The 13,059-nt window shown below is 32.4% G+C and overlaps 2 protein-coding genes across 19 annotated transcripts in view; both read left to right on the top strand.

The window, feature by feature from the left end:
* Positions 1–13,059, top strand: part of LOC126717166 (sugar transporter ERD6-like 5) — a 124,279-nt gene that overhangs the window by 58,647 nt on the left and 52,573 nt on the right. For 10 of the 18 annotated variants that reach the window (XM_050418569.1, XM_050418567.1, XM_050418570.1 and 7 more), the window contains 2 exons: positions 238–297; positions 397–601. The exons of 1 other annotated variant lie outside the window; for it this stretch is intronic. In XM_050418569.1, coding sequence (XP_050274526.1) covers positions 238–297; positions 397–601 — 265 coding nt within the window. 7 more of the 18 variants (XR_007652448.1, XM_050418566.1, XM_050418575.1 and 4 more) reach the window with 7 other exon arrangements.
* On the top strand, positions 5,720–11,620 carry LOC126717175 (uncharacterized). The gene is made up of 2 exons (XM_050418594.1): positions 5,720–7,319; positions 8,567–11,620. Exons 1-2 carry the CDS (start codon positions 6,667–6,669, stop codon positions 8,622–8,624), a joined length of 711 nt encoding a protein of 236 aa, XP_050274551.1. The 5' UTR covers positions 5,720–6,666; the 3' UTR covers positions 8,625–11,620.

Genomic DNA, 13,059 nt, shown 5'->3' with positions numbered 1-13,059 from the left:
AGTTTTTGCTGCTTTGAAAGCATGAGCATTTCAGAAGGTCTTACATAAAGTTGTGGATTTTTATGATCTGATTTTGGTCATCTATTACAGCTCTCAATCTATATTCATGGTGCAATTGGCTTAAGGGTCACAATTCCAACATTGTACACCAGTTGATGTTAACTGTTGGTTTGAGCCAAATTCTTAGTGGTTTAAAGATTGGTTTAGTTGAATTTATCTGTTTGGTTCTGCAATCAGGTGTACACAGGATCTTTCTCACTAGGCATGGGAGGAATTCCTTGGGTTATAATGTCAGAGGTAGATTTTCCTTGTCATACTTGAAACACCATATTTTATTATCAAAATAATTGCCATGAAGGCCTATGGTTGGCTGAAATAGAGTTGATTCTGTCTCAGATATTTCCCATAAACATGAAGGGCTCAGCTGGAAGCCTTGTTACATTGGTTAGCTGGTTAGGTTCTTGGATTGTATCATATGCTTTTAACTTTCTAATGGATTGGAGCTCAACAGGTAATGCCAAGCTAGTCTTATCTCTAAATATTGTTGTTATATTGGATGCAAATTGCAATATGATCACTTTAGCTTTTAATTTATGTTTACCTTTTGTTAGGAACATTCTTCACATTCTCAAGCATATGTGGCTTAACTGTTTTATTCGTAGCAAAGTTGGTACCAGAGACCAAGGGGCGAACACTTGAAGAAATTCAAGCATCATTGAATCCATTTTCAGCAAAAAAATGAATTTTGCATGCCTGTATGACAGCATCAATTTGTGTTTGAATAAGTAAAATAATTTCTAAAACATCAACTCAATAAAATTGTGGCACTGAGTGCTAGACTAATTGGTGACTGGTAGTCACAATAAGCAAAGTTTTTTCCAAAAGTCAAGATATCTTTGCGGCTTAGATCATCCAAGAACTATTTTCTAAAACTGTTGTGGTATTGATAACCATAGCTTGAAACTCTGAATTGCACTTGGAGATAAACTACCTATGCACCACCTAATTTAGGGAATGTCAAAGGTAAATCTTGAATTTTTAAACATTTAGAGACCATTTGGCTTGTGGAATCTTTCATTCCTGAAATCATGTACATGGAAATATAAAATTATCAAGTAGGGTTTGTTAGATTCATTCCTATCAAAATTTTGAGAATATAACATCTATGTTTCTAGTTAAATCATAATTTTGTGTGAAGAATGTTATAGTTTAAATGACACTAGCTGGTGTTTCTAACACTAGGTATTTTCAAAATTTTAATTTTATTAAGTGGTATAGCATTGCTTAGAATTAGAATAGGTATTGATAAACTAGAATATAATGGACTAATATTTTATGCTTATTAGAGGTACTAGATATTAATTGCAACGTTTGACATGATTAAGTTACACTAAAGATAACATTCAAGTTGAATCATCAATATGTTTGACATGATTAAGTCACACTAAATATGACATTCAAGTTTGGAATCATCACTTTTTAAAAATGATTGAGTAGAATTTTATATTTTAAAATGATTGAGTAGAATTAGTGCAAAGATAAAGAAGTGAAAGTTATACAAGACATAGCATTCAAGTTTGGAATAATCAATTTTTTAAAATGATTGAGTAGAATCAAAGTAAAGATAAAAAAAGTTCATTTCTTTATAGTATTTTTGTCTTTATTCTTTTTCTTTTTTCAATCTTCTTTCCTTTTCTCTTTTACGTCAATCTAATGTTTGTGTTTTTCTTTTTTTGACCTCAATTTTTATGTTTTTCAAAAACAAAGAAAATGGAAAGAGGAAACACACCCAAAAAGGAAAACAATCTGTTACACTTTTGAAGCAAAAGCGTTAAATGTACTAGAACCCAAGTTATATCTTTATTACAGTTACTAATCTACTTATCTAAAAGAAATCAATTATACATTAATTAATATAAAAGATAAACAAAATAAATTCAATTAGTTAAGTCGTATGAATAAAGCTAGGGACACAATATATTCACAACAAGTGGTAAACTGATAATAGTTGGTAAATAAATGATGTCTTTGAGGGTCTAGATTAGAACCACTAACAAATTGTCATCTATATTTTCATATGGTTACAAATATAATTAATAAAATATAATGCAATATATGATGCTTCTTTTGGGTGTTGAATATATGACATAATTAGGACTGATCTATCATCATCATCAAATTGCTATCTTATCGGTGTGCGTCTCAACTGGCACATCTTGATGTTTTCAAAGAATATATCTAAGGAACAAAAAGATAGAGTTTCATGGATGCGTGTATAACCTAGATAGAGATGCATAAAGAAATATAATAATGAATGAGAAATAAATTGATTGTATGGACATGTTTACAAAAAAATAAAGAGTAAATGTTAGTATGAAGTCTAGATATGATAAAGAAAAGATGATAGTAATAATAATAATAATAATAAAAGGATAAGAGAAAATGAGAAAGATAAGTATAAACATCTAAACAAGAAAGCATCAAATTCCTTGCCTAATTTCTTCTCATGTTCTTTCTTTTGTATTGGAGAATGTTTTTATGTGCCAAAGACATAACAAGCCTATATATAGAAGAAATCATGGATGACCTCTACATGAACATATATTTGACAAAATTGATATTGAGACTAACTTGGAAGCTTTCCTAGGTGTGTTTTGAAGTCAATATTGGATTATTCTTATAATAAGTAATGATGGTTGTTTTTGCAAATTTCTTTATATGCATGTGTGTTTTTCTATTACATTGCATAAATAATATGCTGATTTGATTGCTTAAATGTTGTTGTATAGATTTTAAATAAAGTAAAATTTTTGGCTTATTTAGTACTTGAATTAATATTTTATTTTTGTGAGATATATATTATTGCTAAATGGGTTTGGTTCATGCTACATTTGACTTTACTTTCATAAAAATTACATCAATTAGTTACTTTTTTTTTAATTACTATTTTTCTTGAATTCACATTCTTATTAATATATCTATTATAGGTTAATCACATGCAAGAATTCACAACAATCAGTTGCGATCTATTGTTAAATCTATATGGTTATTTGTTTAATATATTTAATAATTCAAAAAACTATAAGATCTCTTTATAAATTAATGAGTTTCTAATGCCTAATTGTTTCGATATTTAGAAAGAATGATAGATCATAATAATTTGGAAAGAAATTTATTCTAATTGTGAGTTAAGCATATATTTTTTTTTTAATATTCCAAAAGTAACAATCCTTTTGTAATGTAAAGAATAACTTATACACAGTGCATATTAAATATTCATTTGATCTTTTATTAATAATCTTAGTTGAAAATTTTTTTCATAATTTTTTTAATACTCATTTTGAAGAACTTTTATCTATCTCAATATTTAAAACTTTCAACATTGTCTTCCATACTTTACATTGGTTCAGAACTTTTAGATGGACCACCCACATTCTCAGGCCCAAATTCACCCTAATAAACAAGCTGTGAAGTCAAAATAGATAGTGCTCTAGAACTTTATTCAGGCCCAAATTCACCCTGCCTTCAATTTTTACTCAAGTGATTCTTCAACAACTTTATTCACAACACCCAAATCAAACACTTCATGTTCATGTGCGTGCGTGAGTGCCTATTTCGCTCACGCCTACAAAACTCCAGTCTTTTCCAAGCCCAAACACTTCAGCTCCGAATGAACCCAAATGTCTCCTATCTTTCTTTAAATCCCATAATCCTCACACCTCTAATCTCACAAGCTGACATTAAAAATTGGATTTCCAAATCAAACTTGAGCAAGCCCAGCCAGCGAGAGCATTAGCATGTAAGCATAGTGGAGAAGTGCGCAGTGGCGACGCCACGTTGGGTTCAGGGTGTTCCCAGGAACACCCTGACCCAAAAAAAAAAAAAATTTATATATAATAATTTAAATTCTTTTAGTTGTTTACCCATGAACAAAAAAATAGGAACACCCTCAAGCGAAATCAGGAACACTCTCAAAAGTTTTATGCCAAATAAATTTTGAACTAAAATCTTAAAAAAGAAAAAAAATGGTAACAGAGATTTTGAAAAAAAAAAAAAAAATTGTTACAGAGTAAGCCCAAAAATAAAAACCCAACATCAATCCTAAACAAAACCAACCCCAATCAGATTTTTAAATCAAAATACATTATTAACTAAATACCCAACAGGCCCAACCCAAACGTATTCTCAAAAAAAAAAAAAAAAATTCCTACCTTCTTCTTCATCTTCTTGGTTATGGACCTTCTTCTTCTTCTTGTTTTTTTTTTTTTTTTTTTTCTTCTGCTTCTGGGTTTCAGACCCATCTTCTTCTTCTGGTGGGTTTCGGACCCTTCTTCTTCTCTTCTTTATTTTTTCTTCTGGTGGGTTTCGGTCCTGCTGCCAGTCTGCCTTTCCCTTTTTATCTGTGTGTTGTACAGGATGTGACTATTTGTCTTAAATTTTATCTGTGGGTTTCGGTCCTTCTTCTCTGCCTTAAATTCTATGTCTTTTGTTTTTCATTTTTTATTTGTTCTACTTTTGCCAGCCCACTAGTGGTCTTGGTGGAATTTTTTAATGGTAAATATTTTGTCCATGGGCTAGGCTAGCTGTTAAGTCTGTAAGAGCATCAGCATTGAAGAATGCTACTCTATCCTATTTTACCATCTCAAAAAGTTACTTTATCAATTATACCATACCATTTTACAATACACCCTACATCCAAAAATTCTATTATTTTACTTTTTCATTAAAATATTATTTTTTTAATCTTTTTTTATTATTTCTTTCACATCATCACTTTTTTTCAACTAAGGGGTAGAATAAAATATATATATATATATATATATATATTTTTAGCATAGTGCTACAGTACAATTCTAAGTTTAGAATTGTACTGTAGCACTATTGCAAAAAATTTTGCAATAGTGTGGTTTAGCATTGTTTGATGCAAGTGTTTTTGTCCTCTAAAATGTCAAAAATGCCTTAAATATGGCTTTAGCATTTTTCAATGCTAGTGCTGAGCACCCACACTAGACGTGGGATATGTGCCAAATGCTAAATATTTGGCACATATCTCACACCAAACCCAATTTTAGCCCATTTAGTAGATGTGGTAATTTTTTTTTTTTTTGCAACATTGAACAGTACCGTGGCAAATTTGCCACGGTACGGAAGAGATGTGGTATATTGTTTGTTGTTTGTTTATTGTGTTGATGTGTAGTAAATATTATTTTAATGTGTAGTAAATATTATTTTAATGTATAGAATTGAATTATAAAACATCTGATAAATGGGATGTTGTAAAATGATGTGGTAAAATAATAAAGTAGGCATTTGATGTGGTAAAATGACATAATTTTTGGAACATCTGCTACGGATGCTCTAAGAGCTCCGGACCTTACATTACATGTATTTAGTTATTCTTTTAATAAAAGTATTTTACTTTTTGAGTCAAAAAAACAAAGAAAACTAATATTAACATCAATTTTTTTTTTTCATATTATTACTCTGATTATATTTTATAAATGATTGAACTTATTATTATTATTATTATTATTATTATTATTATTATTATTATTATTATTATTATTTAGACTTAAAGATTACATATTAGTTTAAATATGTACTTATAATTTCTTTAAAACCTTTAATAATTTATATAGATTTTTTTTATTAATAATATATATATATATATATATTTTTTTTTCATTATAAAATAACGTAATTTTGAAATACCCTAAAACGGTACGCCGAAATAAGTCGGTATCAAAATATTCCGTTCCAATAGAAACCGAAACAGGGTCCGAAACGATATTCATAACATTGATTATACGAATACGCGTCCGCCGGTTAAAATCAGAAACCTAAAATCAAAAACTTACCTAACCTAAAATCAAAAACCACCTAAAGAAAAAAACATCATTAACGACAACACCTTACGCCTCCGTCTGAAACCTTATCATCAAGCACATAGGCGCGACGGGGCAACGACGCCTCTGTTCATTTCTTTCTTTTCTTTTCATTTTTTTTTTCCTTTTGAGGTTTTTTGGTGTACATAATGCAAATTTGTTTTGGTTTTAAGAACAATTTTTTTTTTTTTTTTTTTTTAAGCACAAACTTCATGCCGACCAAATCTTGAATTTCGACCGGTATTTACCGAAATGTCCCGAAACACTTGAAATAGATTGAAATGACCCGAAATTTTTTCAAAGTAGAATAGGGTAGGTTATTGTTCCGGTTTGTCCAGGAACACCCTGGACAAAATTCCTGGAGTCGCCACTGGAAGTGCGCGATTGTCTATTTGGTATTGGTGTTTACTCTTTATACAAAACTTTACTAATTGTTCCATGTGACTTGATGATAATTAGTGAGAAAACAAATGCTACCAGACTTCAATCAAGCATCTCATGTGCATCTTTCTCTATCTCAATTTGTTTTGCACTGTCATTATTTTCTAACCAAATTTGATGTTGTCCAAACGATGGAGCTTCAACATTGGCAGCATCCGTTGGTCTTTAATGAAGACGAGAGAAGGGGACGTACTTGTTATGGGTGCAGGAACCAGTATTTGGTCCTAGTTACAATTGTAAAGAATGCAGAGGGTGGTACGTTCATCATAAATCATGTGCGGAACTACCCCTTGGGTTGCACCATCCCTTACATTCAAATCATCCTCTTATTCTCTTTCACATGTTTACACATGGTGAAGAATATGACAAATTTAGCAATTGTGACGTCTGCGGAGAAAAGTGTAGTGAATACAGTTATTGTTGTTACTGTTGCAACTTCAACATTCACATCAGATGTTCTTCTTTAGCACTCACCATCCAAACTGAAGTCCATGACCACCAATTGACTCGCACTTGGAAGCTGTTGAAGTTCACTTGTGACTTCTGTGGCAAAGAAGGCAATCTGCCCTACCTTTGTGCCCAATGCGATTTCGGTATACATTCACTCCGTGCTGCTTGTCCTCGCAGACTGAAAGTTTTCCGTCACAACCACCCTCTCCACCTCATACCTTCTCTTCAAGTCCATCAATCCGACTCTCCAATTTGTCTACTCTGTGTTCGAAAAGTGGATACACTCTGCCTTTACTATTGCTCAAGTTGTGATTTTGCTGCCCACCTCTATTGTGCCATGCTCCCCAGAAACAGGGAATACAGCACCAAGTCAAAACCTGAAGATCTAGAGCCCCATGAATCCTTTGACTCAGAAATTTGCAAAGTCATAAAAACCACTGTGGGGGAGGACGGAACTGAAATAGCCACAGAAATCAAACACTTTAGTCACAAGCATGATTTGAAGCTTACTGATGAGATTCCGAATAACACAAAATGCAATGGGTGCGTACAATTCATTCTCTCTTCATTTTACAATTGTACCCCCATGTAGCTTCTTTCTTCATAAATCTTGTTCTAAATTACCCAAAATAAAATGACACTCAATTCATTATCACCCTCTCACCCTCAGTTATCAGCGAGCTTCTTTTTTCTGTAAGGCCTGTGCCCAGTGGTGCAATGGCTTAAAATACAACTGTCAGATATGCAAGTATAATTACAATGTTCAATGTATTTTATTATCAGACACCCTCACTCTTGCCTGTCATGAGCATCGTCTTTACCTCTCCATTACAAACTATTTACAAAAGTGTAGTAGTTGTAATTTTGAAAACTATTATGTATTCCGTTGTTCCACTTGTGAATTTGCTCTAGACTTAGTATGTGCTACACTACCCCAAGCCACATGGTACAACCAACATGAACATCCCTTCACTCTTTGTTATACTCATGAAGATGACTTCGGTGAATATTATTGTGAAATATGTGAAGAAGAACGAGATCCCAAGCAATGGTTCTACTACTGTGCAAATTGCAGCTTCCCTGCTCATTGCAACTGTATTATTGGGAAAGATCCAAATGTCAAGTAACACATATAATGGCCACCAGTTGGGAGGTGCTGCACATTAATTTGACTTTCACCCACACACAACTACTTTCATTGAAGAAATAAAGAGCACCGGCAATGTCAAAAGTGATTCATTAATGTGCCCAATGTAATTTCAACATTCACAATAATTGTTTATAGAAAGACCGATGTTGTATTAATTTTTGTTTGTATATTTTGCATAGAGTTGGGCCTTCAATTCTTTATTATTGAATCTATTGCATTATTATGGTTGTCCATTGGTGTAGTTTTAGGGAACTTTTTTTATTTTTATTTTTAGAAGAATCTTATTAAGCTTTTTATTGGTCTGTGGCTAATCTGTGTATAATTTGAGTAGGCTGTTTTAATGGTAGATTGGAAAAGATGTTGCCACACAATATGTTCAAAGTTGGGGATTGGGTGGCTCCTATAATGTGACTATGCTACCTTTGGATCTTATTATTATTATTATTATTATTACTTTTTGGTCATAATGATATTGTTTCCTCTAGCTTGAAACAAGACAAGTAATTGTCTATGGGTGCTTGAAACATTTTTTAGTGAATAGTATTAGTGTAATAATCCATTGTGCAATATGTTATATGGTCTAGAGTTGTTTGGTTGAAAATGGGTGGAACATAAGAATAAAGCTTATGAGTTTATGCAGCTCATTCATGACAGTTCTGCATTTGAGAGAAAAAGAGGAATCACAAGAACAAGTTTAAGGGCGTCTTGGTAACAAAAATGGACCAATGCATTGGGTGAACTTCTGAAGGTATGTCTAGAGATTAGATGTGGACATGGTTGGGCTCTAGTCAGGAATTTATATTTACTTGGTGGCATAAGAACACAAAGAGTGTTAACTAAGTTTTGCCTAGTGGAACAAAATATAGAAATTAAATAAAAGGATTTATCAAATACAGCTAATATTTTTTCCTTCAAAACTCTAAGCATTTTCCATTTCTTAGATCCCATAAGTGGATATCATATTCAATATAGGATTTATAATTATCAGTTAACTAAGCATTTGTAATTATCGTTAATAGTTTTTGGTATATCTCTTGTGTACTTTCCAAATCCCATGTACATGGGTTCCACACCCCTGCTTTTTAATGAATTATTTACTTTAAAAAAAGGATTTGAACAGGAAAATCACATGATGTCCATGGACATTCGCTGATTGTGTTTTTTGGCTTTTAAGATTCTGTTTTCGTTCTATTTTAACCTATCCATAGGGTCTCTTGCCAGTTGAGAGGAGCTTTACATTTATAGAACAAAATGATTTTGTTTCTAAGGTACTTGACCTTTTTTCTATCACAGGGATAGTGTTCTAGCATGTGGAAATGAGGTATTTGATAATGGGAAGTGTTAATGACAATAACAATGATAGAACTAATAATGTTAACAGTGAAGTCTAGAAAATCTTGTGGAAAGTTAAAATTTCTGCAAAGTTTCACTTTTTATGTGGAAAATACTGAATGATGCTATACCAGTTAAGGCAGTCTTATTAGATAGAAAGCTTGGCTGTGATGCTATTTGTAAACTCAGACTTCATAACAGAAGGTAGGCCCATCAAGGATTGACAACTTATTTTAATCCCAGATGGAATTTGGAAGAGAGATACCAAATGGGGTGGCATGCTTTTGTTGCAAGGTCTAGAGAAGGAAGAAGACTCTTTATTGGATGTTTTAACATACATGCTTCAACAGGAAGGTGGCCAGATCTAATACTACATGAAAAGCAAATTTTCAAAACTCAAAAATGGCACTAGATTTACAAATAATGACTCTTGATATAGGTCCATTACTAGAAGATTTGGAAAATGGCTCTCAATAAAGATTAAGGATTTAGTTTGGGAATTAAGTTTCTATAATTTCTACATGTATTTATACCACTCCTTTCTCTACTAGAGTATTTGAGGTTAAAGTATTCTTAGAATCTGTGATAAAACCATGCGGCATCTCATGTTCTGTAAATTTATTTGTGAGTTGGGTATGTTACTTATTAACATTTAGCTTGGTACTTTGAAAGATATTATGATTTCCTATCCTAATCCCTGTAGGTTGTGTCTTTCAAGTGTGATACATCTTCTAAATTATTTTTTATTGTTTTTACTCTCTGTTTGATACTCAGCTAATCACCGTATAATGTACCTATTTAGAGGTATTCTCTTCTTCTTATGCTTCTTTAGTTCTATTCTTATTGTTAAATTGTGATTTATCATTTCTTGGTATGTTATTTAATTAATTTCAAAATGGGAATGGAGTTTTAGAACATTCTTGTTTTTCTACCTTTCTCTTTATCAGTTGTTCAATATGTTTCACTTAGTTTAGTAATGCATCTTGTATTCTACACCATCTATCTGTACTAAGGCAAAAAAATGCAGCAAATTAATTATGGCCAATAAAAATTGATGATTATTTCCCGTAAGCTTTACTATTTTTCCTTCTACCTGTAGTTGACTAAGCAAAATTTATGGAAATTTACTGCCATTAATAAGCTTGTCCAATGCTTGCTAGAAGGTATGCAGACAGGGAAATGCTTATTGGATTGCCTTTTTCACTAGTCGCCCAGTCTTGAAGCAATATGTCCGAATTCTGAGTGGATATTATTTGGTATGACATCAGTGTCACTCTACCTTGATGGTTATGTTGAATCAGAATAAATAGGGAATGGCTATTTCCTCCATTCCTCTACACTTGATTTTCTGGATGCAAATGACCTAGCATCTTGTGCTGCCATCCTGGAAATTCCTAGTAATATATTCTTGGCATTTGGTCAAAAAATTTATTTACTTTATATTCCAAGAACTCTGCAAGTTACCCAAAGATGTGTTCTATGCAAAGAGAGGAAAATGTTTTCTGGTCATCAATAGGGTGGAGTTTTCTCATCATTTATTTGGGTTATAAACATAAATGAAGGAAATTTCATTATGTTGAAAATATGTAGCATGACAACTTGAATATTTGGCTGGAAAGAGTTCTGATGGTGCCAACTCTATCAGCCTGGAAGATGCTTTAGGGATTGCACAGCACCATGATGCCATCATCACTGGCAATGCTAAACAACATACAACCAATGACTATGTAAAACACATGGCTTTTGGAGCCTCTAAGGTAGGCAGCTAATCTTCATCTGAATTTGACATTCTGAGTCTTGTTTTATATTCTTTGCACCATTGTTATTGTATGATACAACTCTGTAAGCTATCATTTAAAATGCAACAAATTTTCATAGGCAGAAGCTGTTGTTAATACTACCCTTTCATGCTTCACTAATAAGACATCAAGAGATCAATGTGGTTCTATGAACCTATTATGGTCTTGTGTAAACTATCCTTGTAAGCTATCCTTGCAAAGTTATCCTGTAAGAGATCAATACATTTCTGTTAGCTATCCTTGCAAAGTTAGCTTCATATGGTTCTATGAACCTATATGGTCTTGTGTAAACAATGAGGCAAGTAAATGATCTTATCTTCTTTTCTGTTATTCTTTGTTCTTGCTATTCTTCATTGCTTAGTACTAAAAACAAAATAAAAGCTGAGAGATAGATAAAAAAAAAAAAATTAAGTGGGAAGTAGGCATCCCAACTTCTCACTTATTGTGCAATACAGCCAATCAAATCATTTGCATGATTTTTTGAATTGTACAACTAAGTCAGCATTTGAAAGCCTCCAAATTGCGCATACAAATCTAACAACTTCAGTTTAGGGTTTTTTTTTTTTTTTCCTTCATGATTCTTAAATACCCTAAGATATTATCACTCAAATCATGCAGAATTAATCCGAAGAAGAATTTAATGCAAGTTACATCATGTTAAAGCTCTTGTTGAAATGATGATTTCTGATTTTAGGGTTATTAAAAAACATATCACTAGCAGACTTTCAGAACATGGAAAATTTTCCTTAAATGAAAAACAAAATTGATCACTAAAATGAAGTTCAACTAGCTGACCAGCCCTGTTGCAAATTTTGTCAACTAAGATGAATTCCTCCAGCATAATGAATCCAAAACTCACATAAAGAAATAAGGCTAAAAACAACCAAGCAATCAATCTAGCATTTATATCAAGCGAGAAAGCATGGTAATTGCTTTAAGAATAAAATCAAGAAAATCATGGTGGTAGTTAGAAACACTATAACTTCGTGCCATTATCTTCACAAACCTAACATAGAGGCTATCCACAACCTTGTTGGTATTTGTAATGGTTTCCTTTTGTCAAGCATCGGCTGACATGCTCAAATGATGAATTTCTTTTTCTGCAGGCAAAGATTGGTCGAAAGAAAGAGCGTGAAGCTGCTCTACAAAACCTTAAGAGGGAAGATTGCTGATATCTCTCAAGAAGCTGATGAGATTAGAAAAATGTTTTGACTTCAGATGTCAATGAGAAATCTCTTTGTTTCCATTTTAAGTAGCAAAATTTAAACATAGTCTTGAATTTTTCCCAACATTTTTTTATAGAAATAAATATTGACATGGTTTTTGAATAATTTTATAGCAGTACATAGAAACCCTTTAACGGCTTTCTGGAGCTAGTATTCTCGGCTTATTCCAATGGAATTACGCTCATTCACTCATTGTAATCTTTCTATGTTAATCCTTGTAGCATGTTTCGTTTGTGCGACTTATTTGATCTTTTGTGGCTAACATAAAGGTGGGTTAGGTAGGAGTTGGCCTAATGGTACTACAAGAAGTTGGAGGGGTCAATAGCATTGTGTTTTATGCAACTATATTCATATTAGCTGGTAGAAAAATACATTTTTTTTTTCCTTTTTAATTCAACCTACAGTTGACAAGGAATTTGGAAGTTGAATAGAGGAATACTTTGTCTATGACAGGGTTTTCGGGTAGTGTTGGGACCGTGGCAATGGTTGTGGTTTAGGTTGTCGACTCTTTTCATGTAATTCCAACCTTTGGTTCTGCTTAATGCTTTTTAAGTAATTTAGATGATTTTGTACAGATTCCAATGACAGCATTAGGGGTAATTTTTATGGATAAATCTGGACAACAACTACTTCTATTGGTAAGAAGGTTGAGAAATCTGTACTGTCTAATGGAGTTGAATAAAAATAATTTTGAATCCCATTCACAGGTTTCTGCAGCAGGAACATGCTTAGGCTGCTTTCTTGTGGGATTGTCATTGTTCTTGCAGGTTTTTTCT

Source organism: Quercus robur, chromosome 3 (assembly GCF_932294415.1).
Source record: "Quercus robur chromosome 3, dhQueRobu3.1, whole genome shotgun sequence".
In the NCBI taxonomy this organism is placed as follows: domain Eukaryota; kingdom Viridiplantae; phylum Streptophyta; class Magnoliopsida; order Fagales; family Fagaceae; genus Quercus; species Quercus robur.
This window is presented reverse-complemented; position numbering and strand designations above follow the sequence as displayed.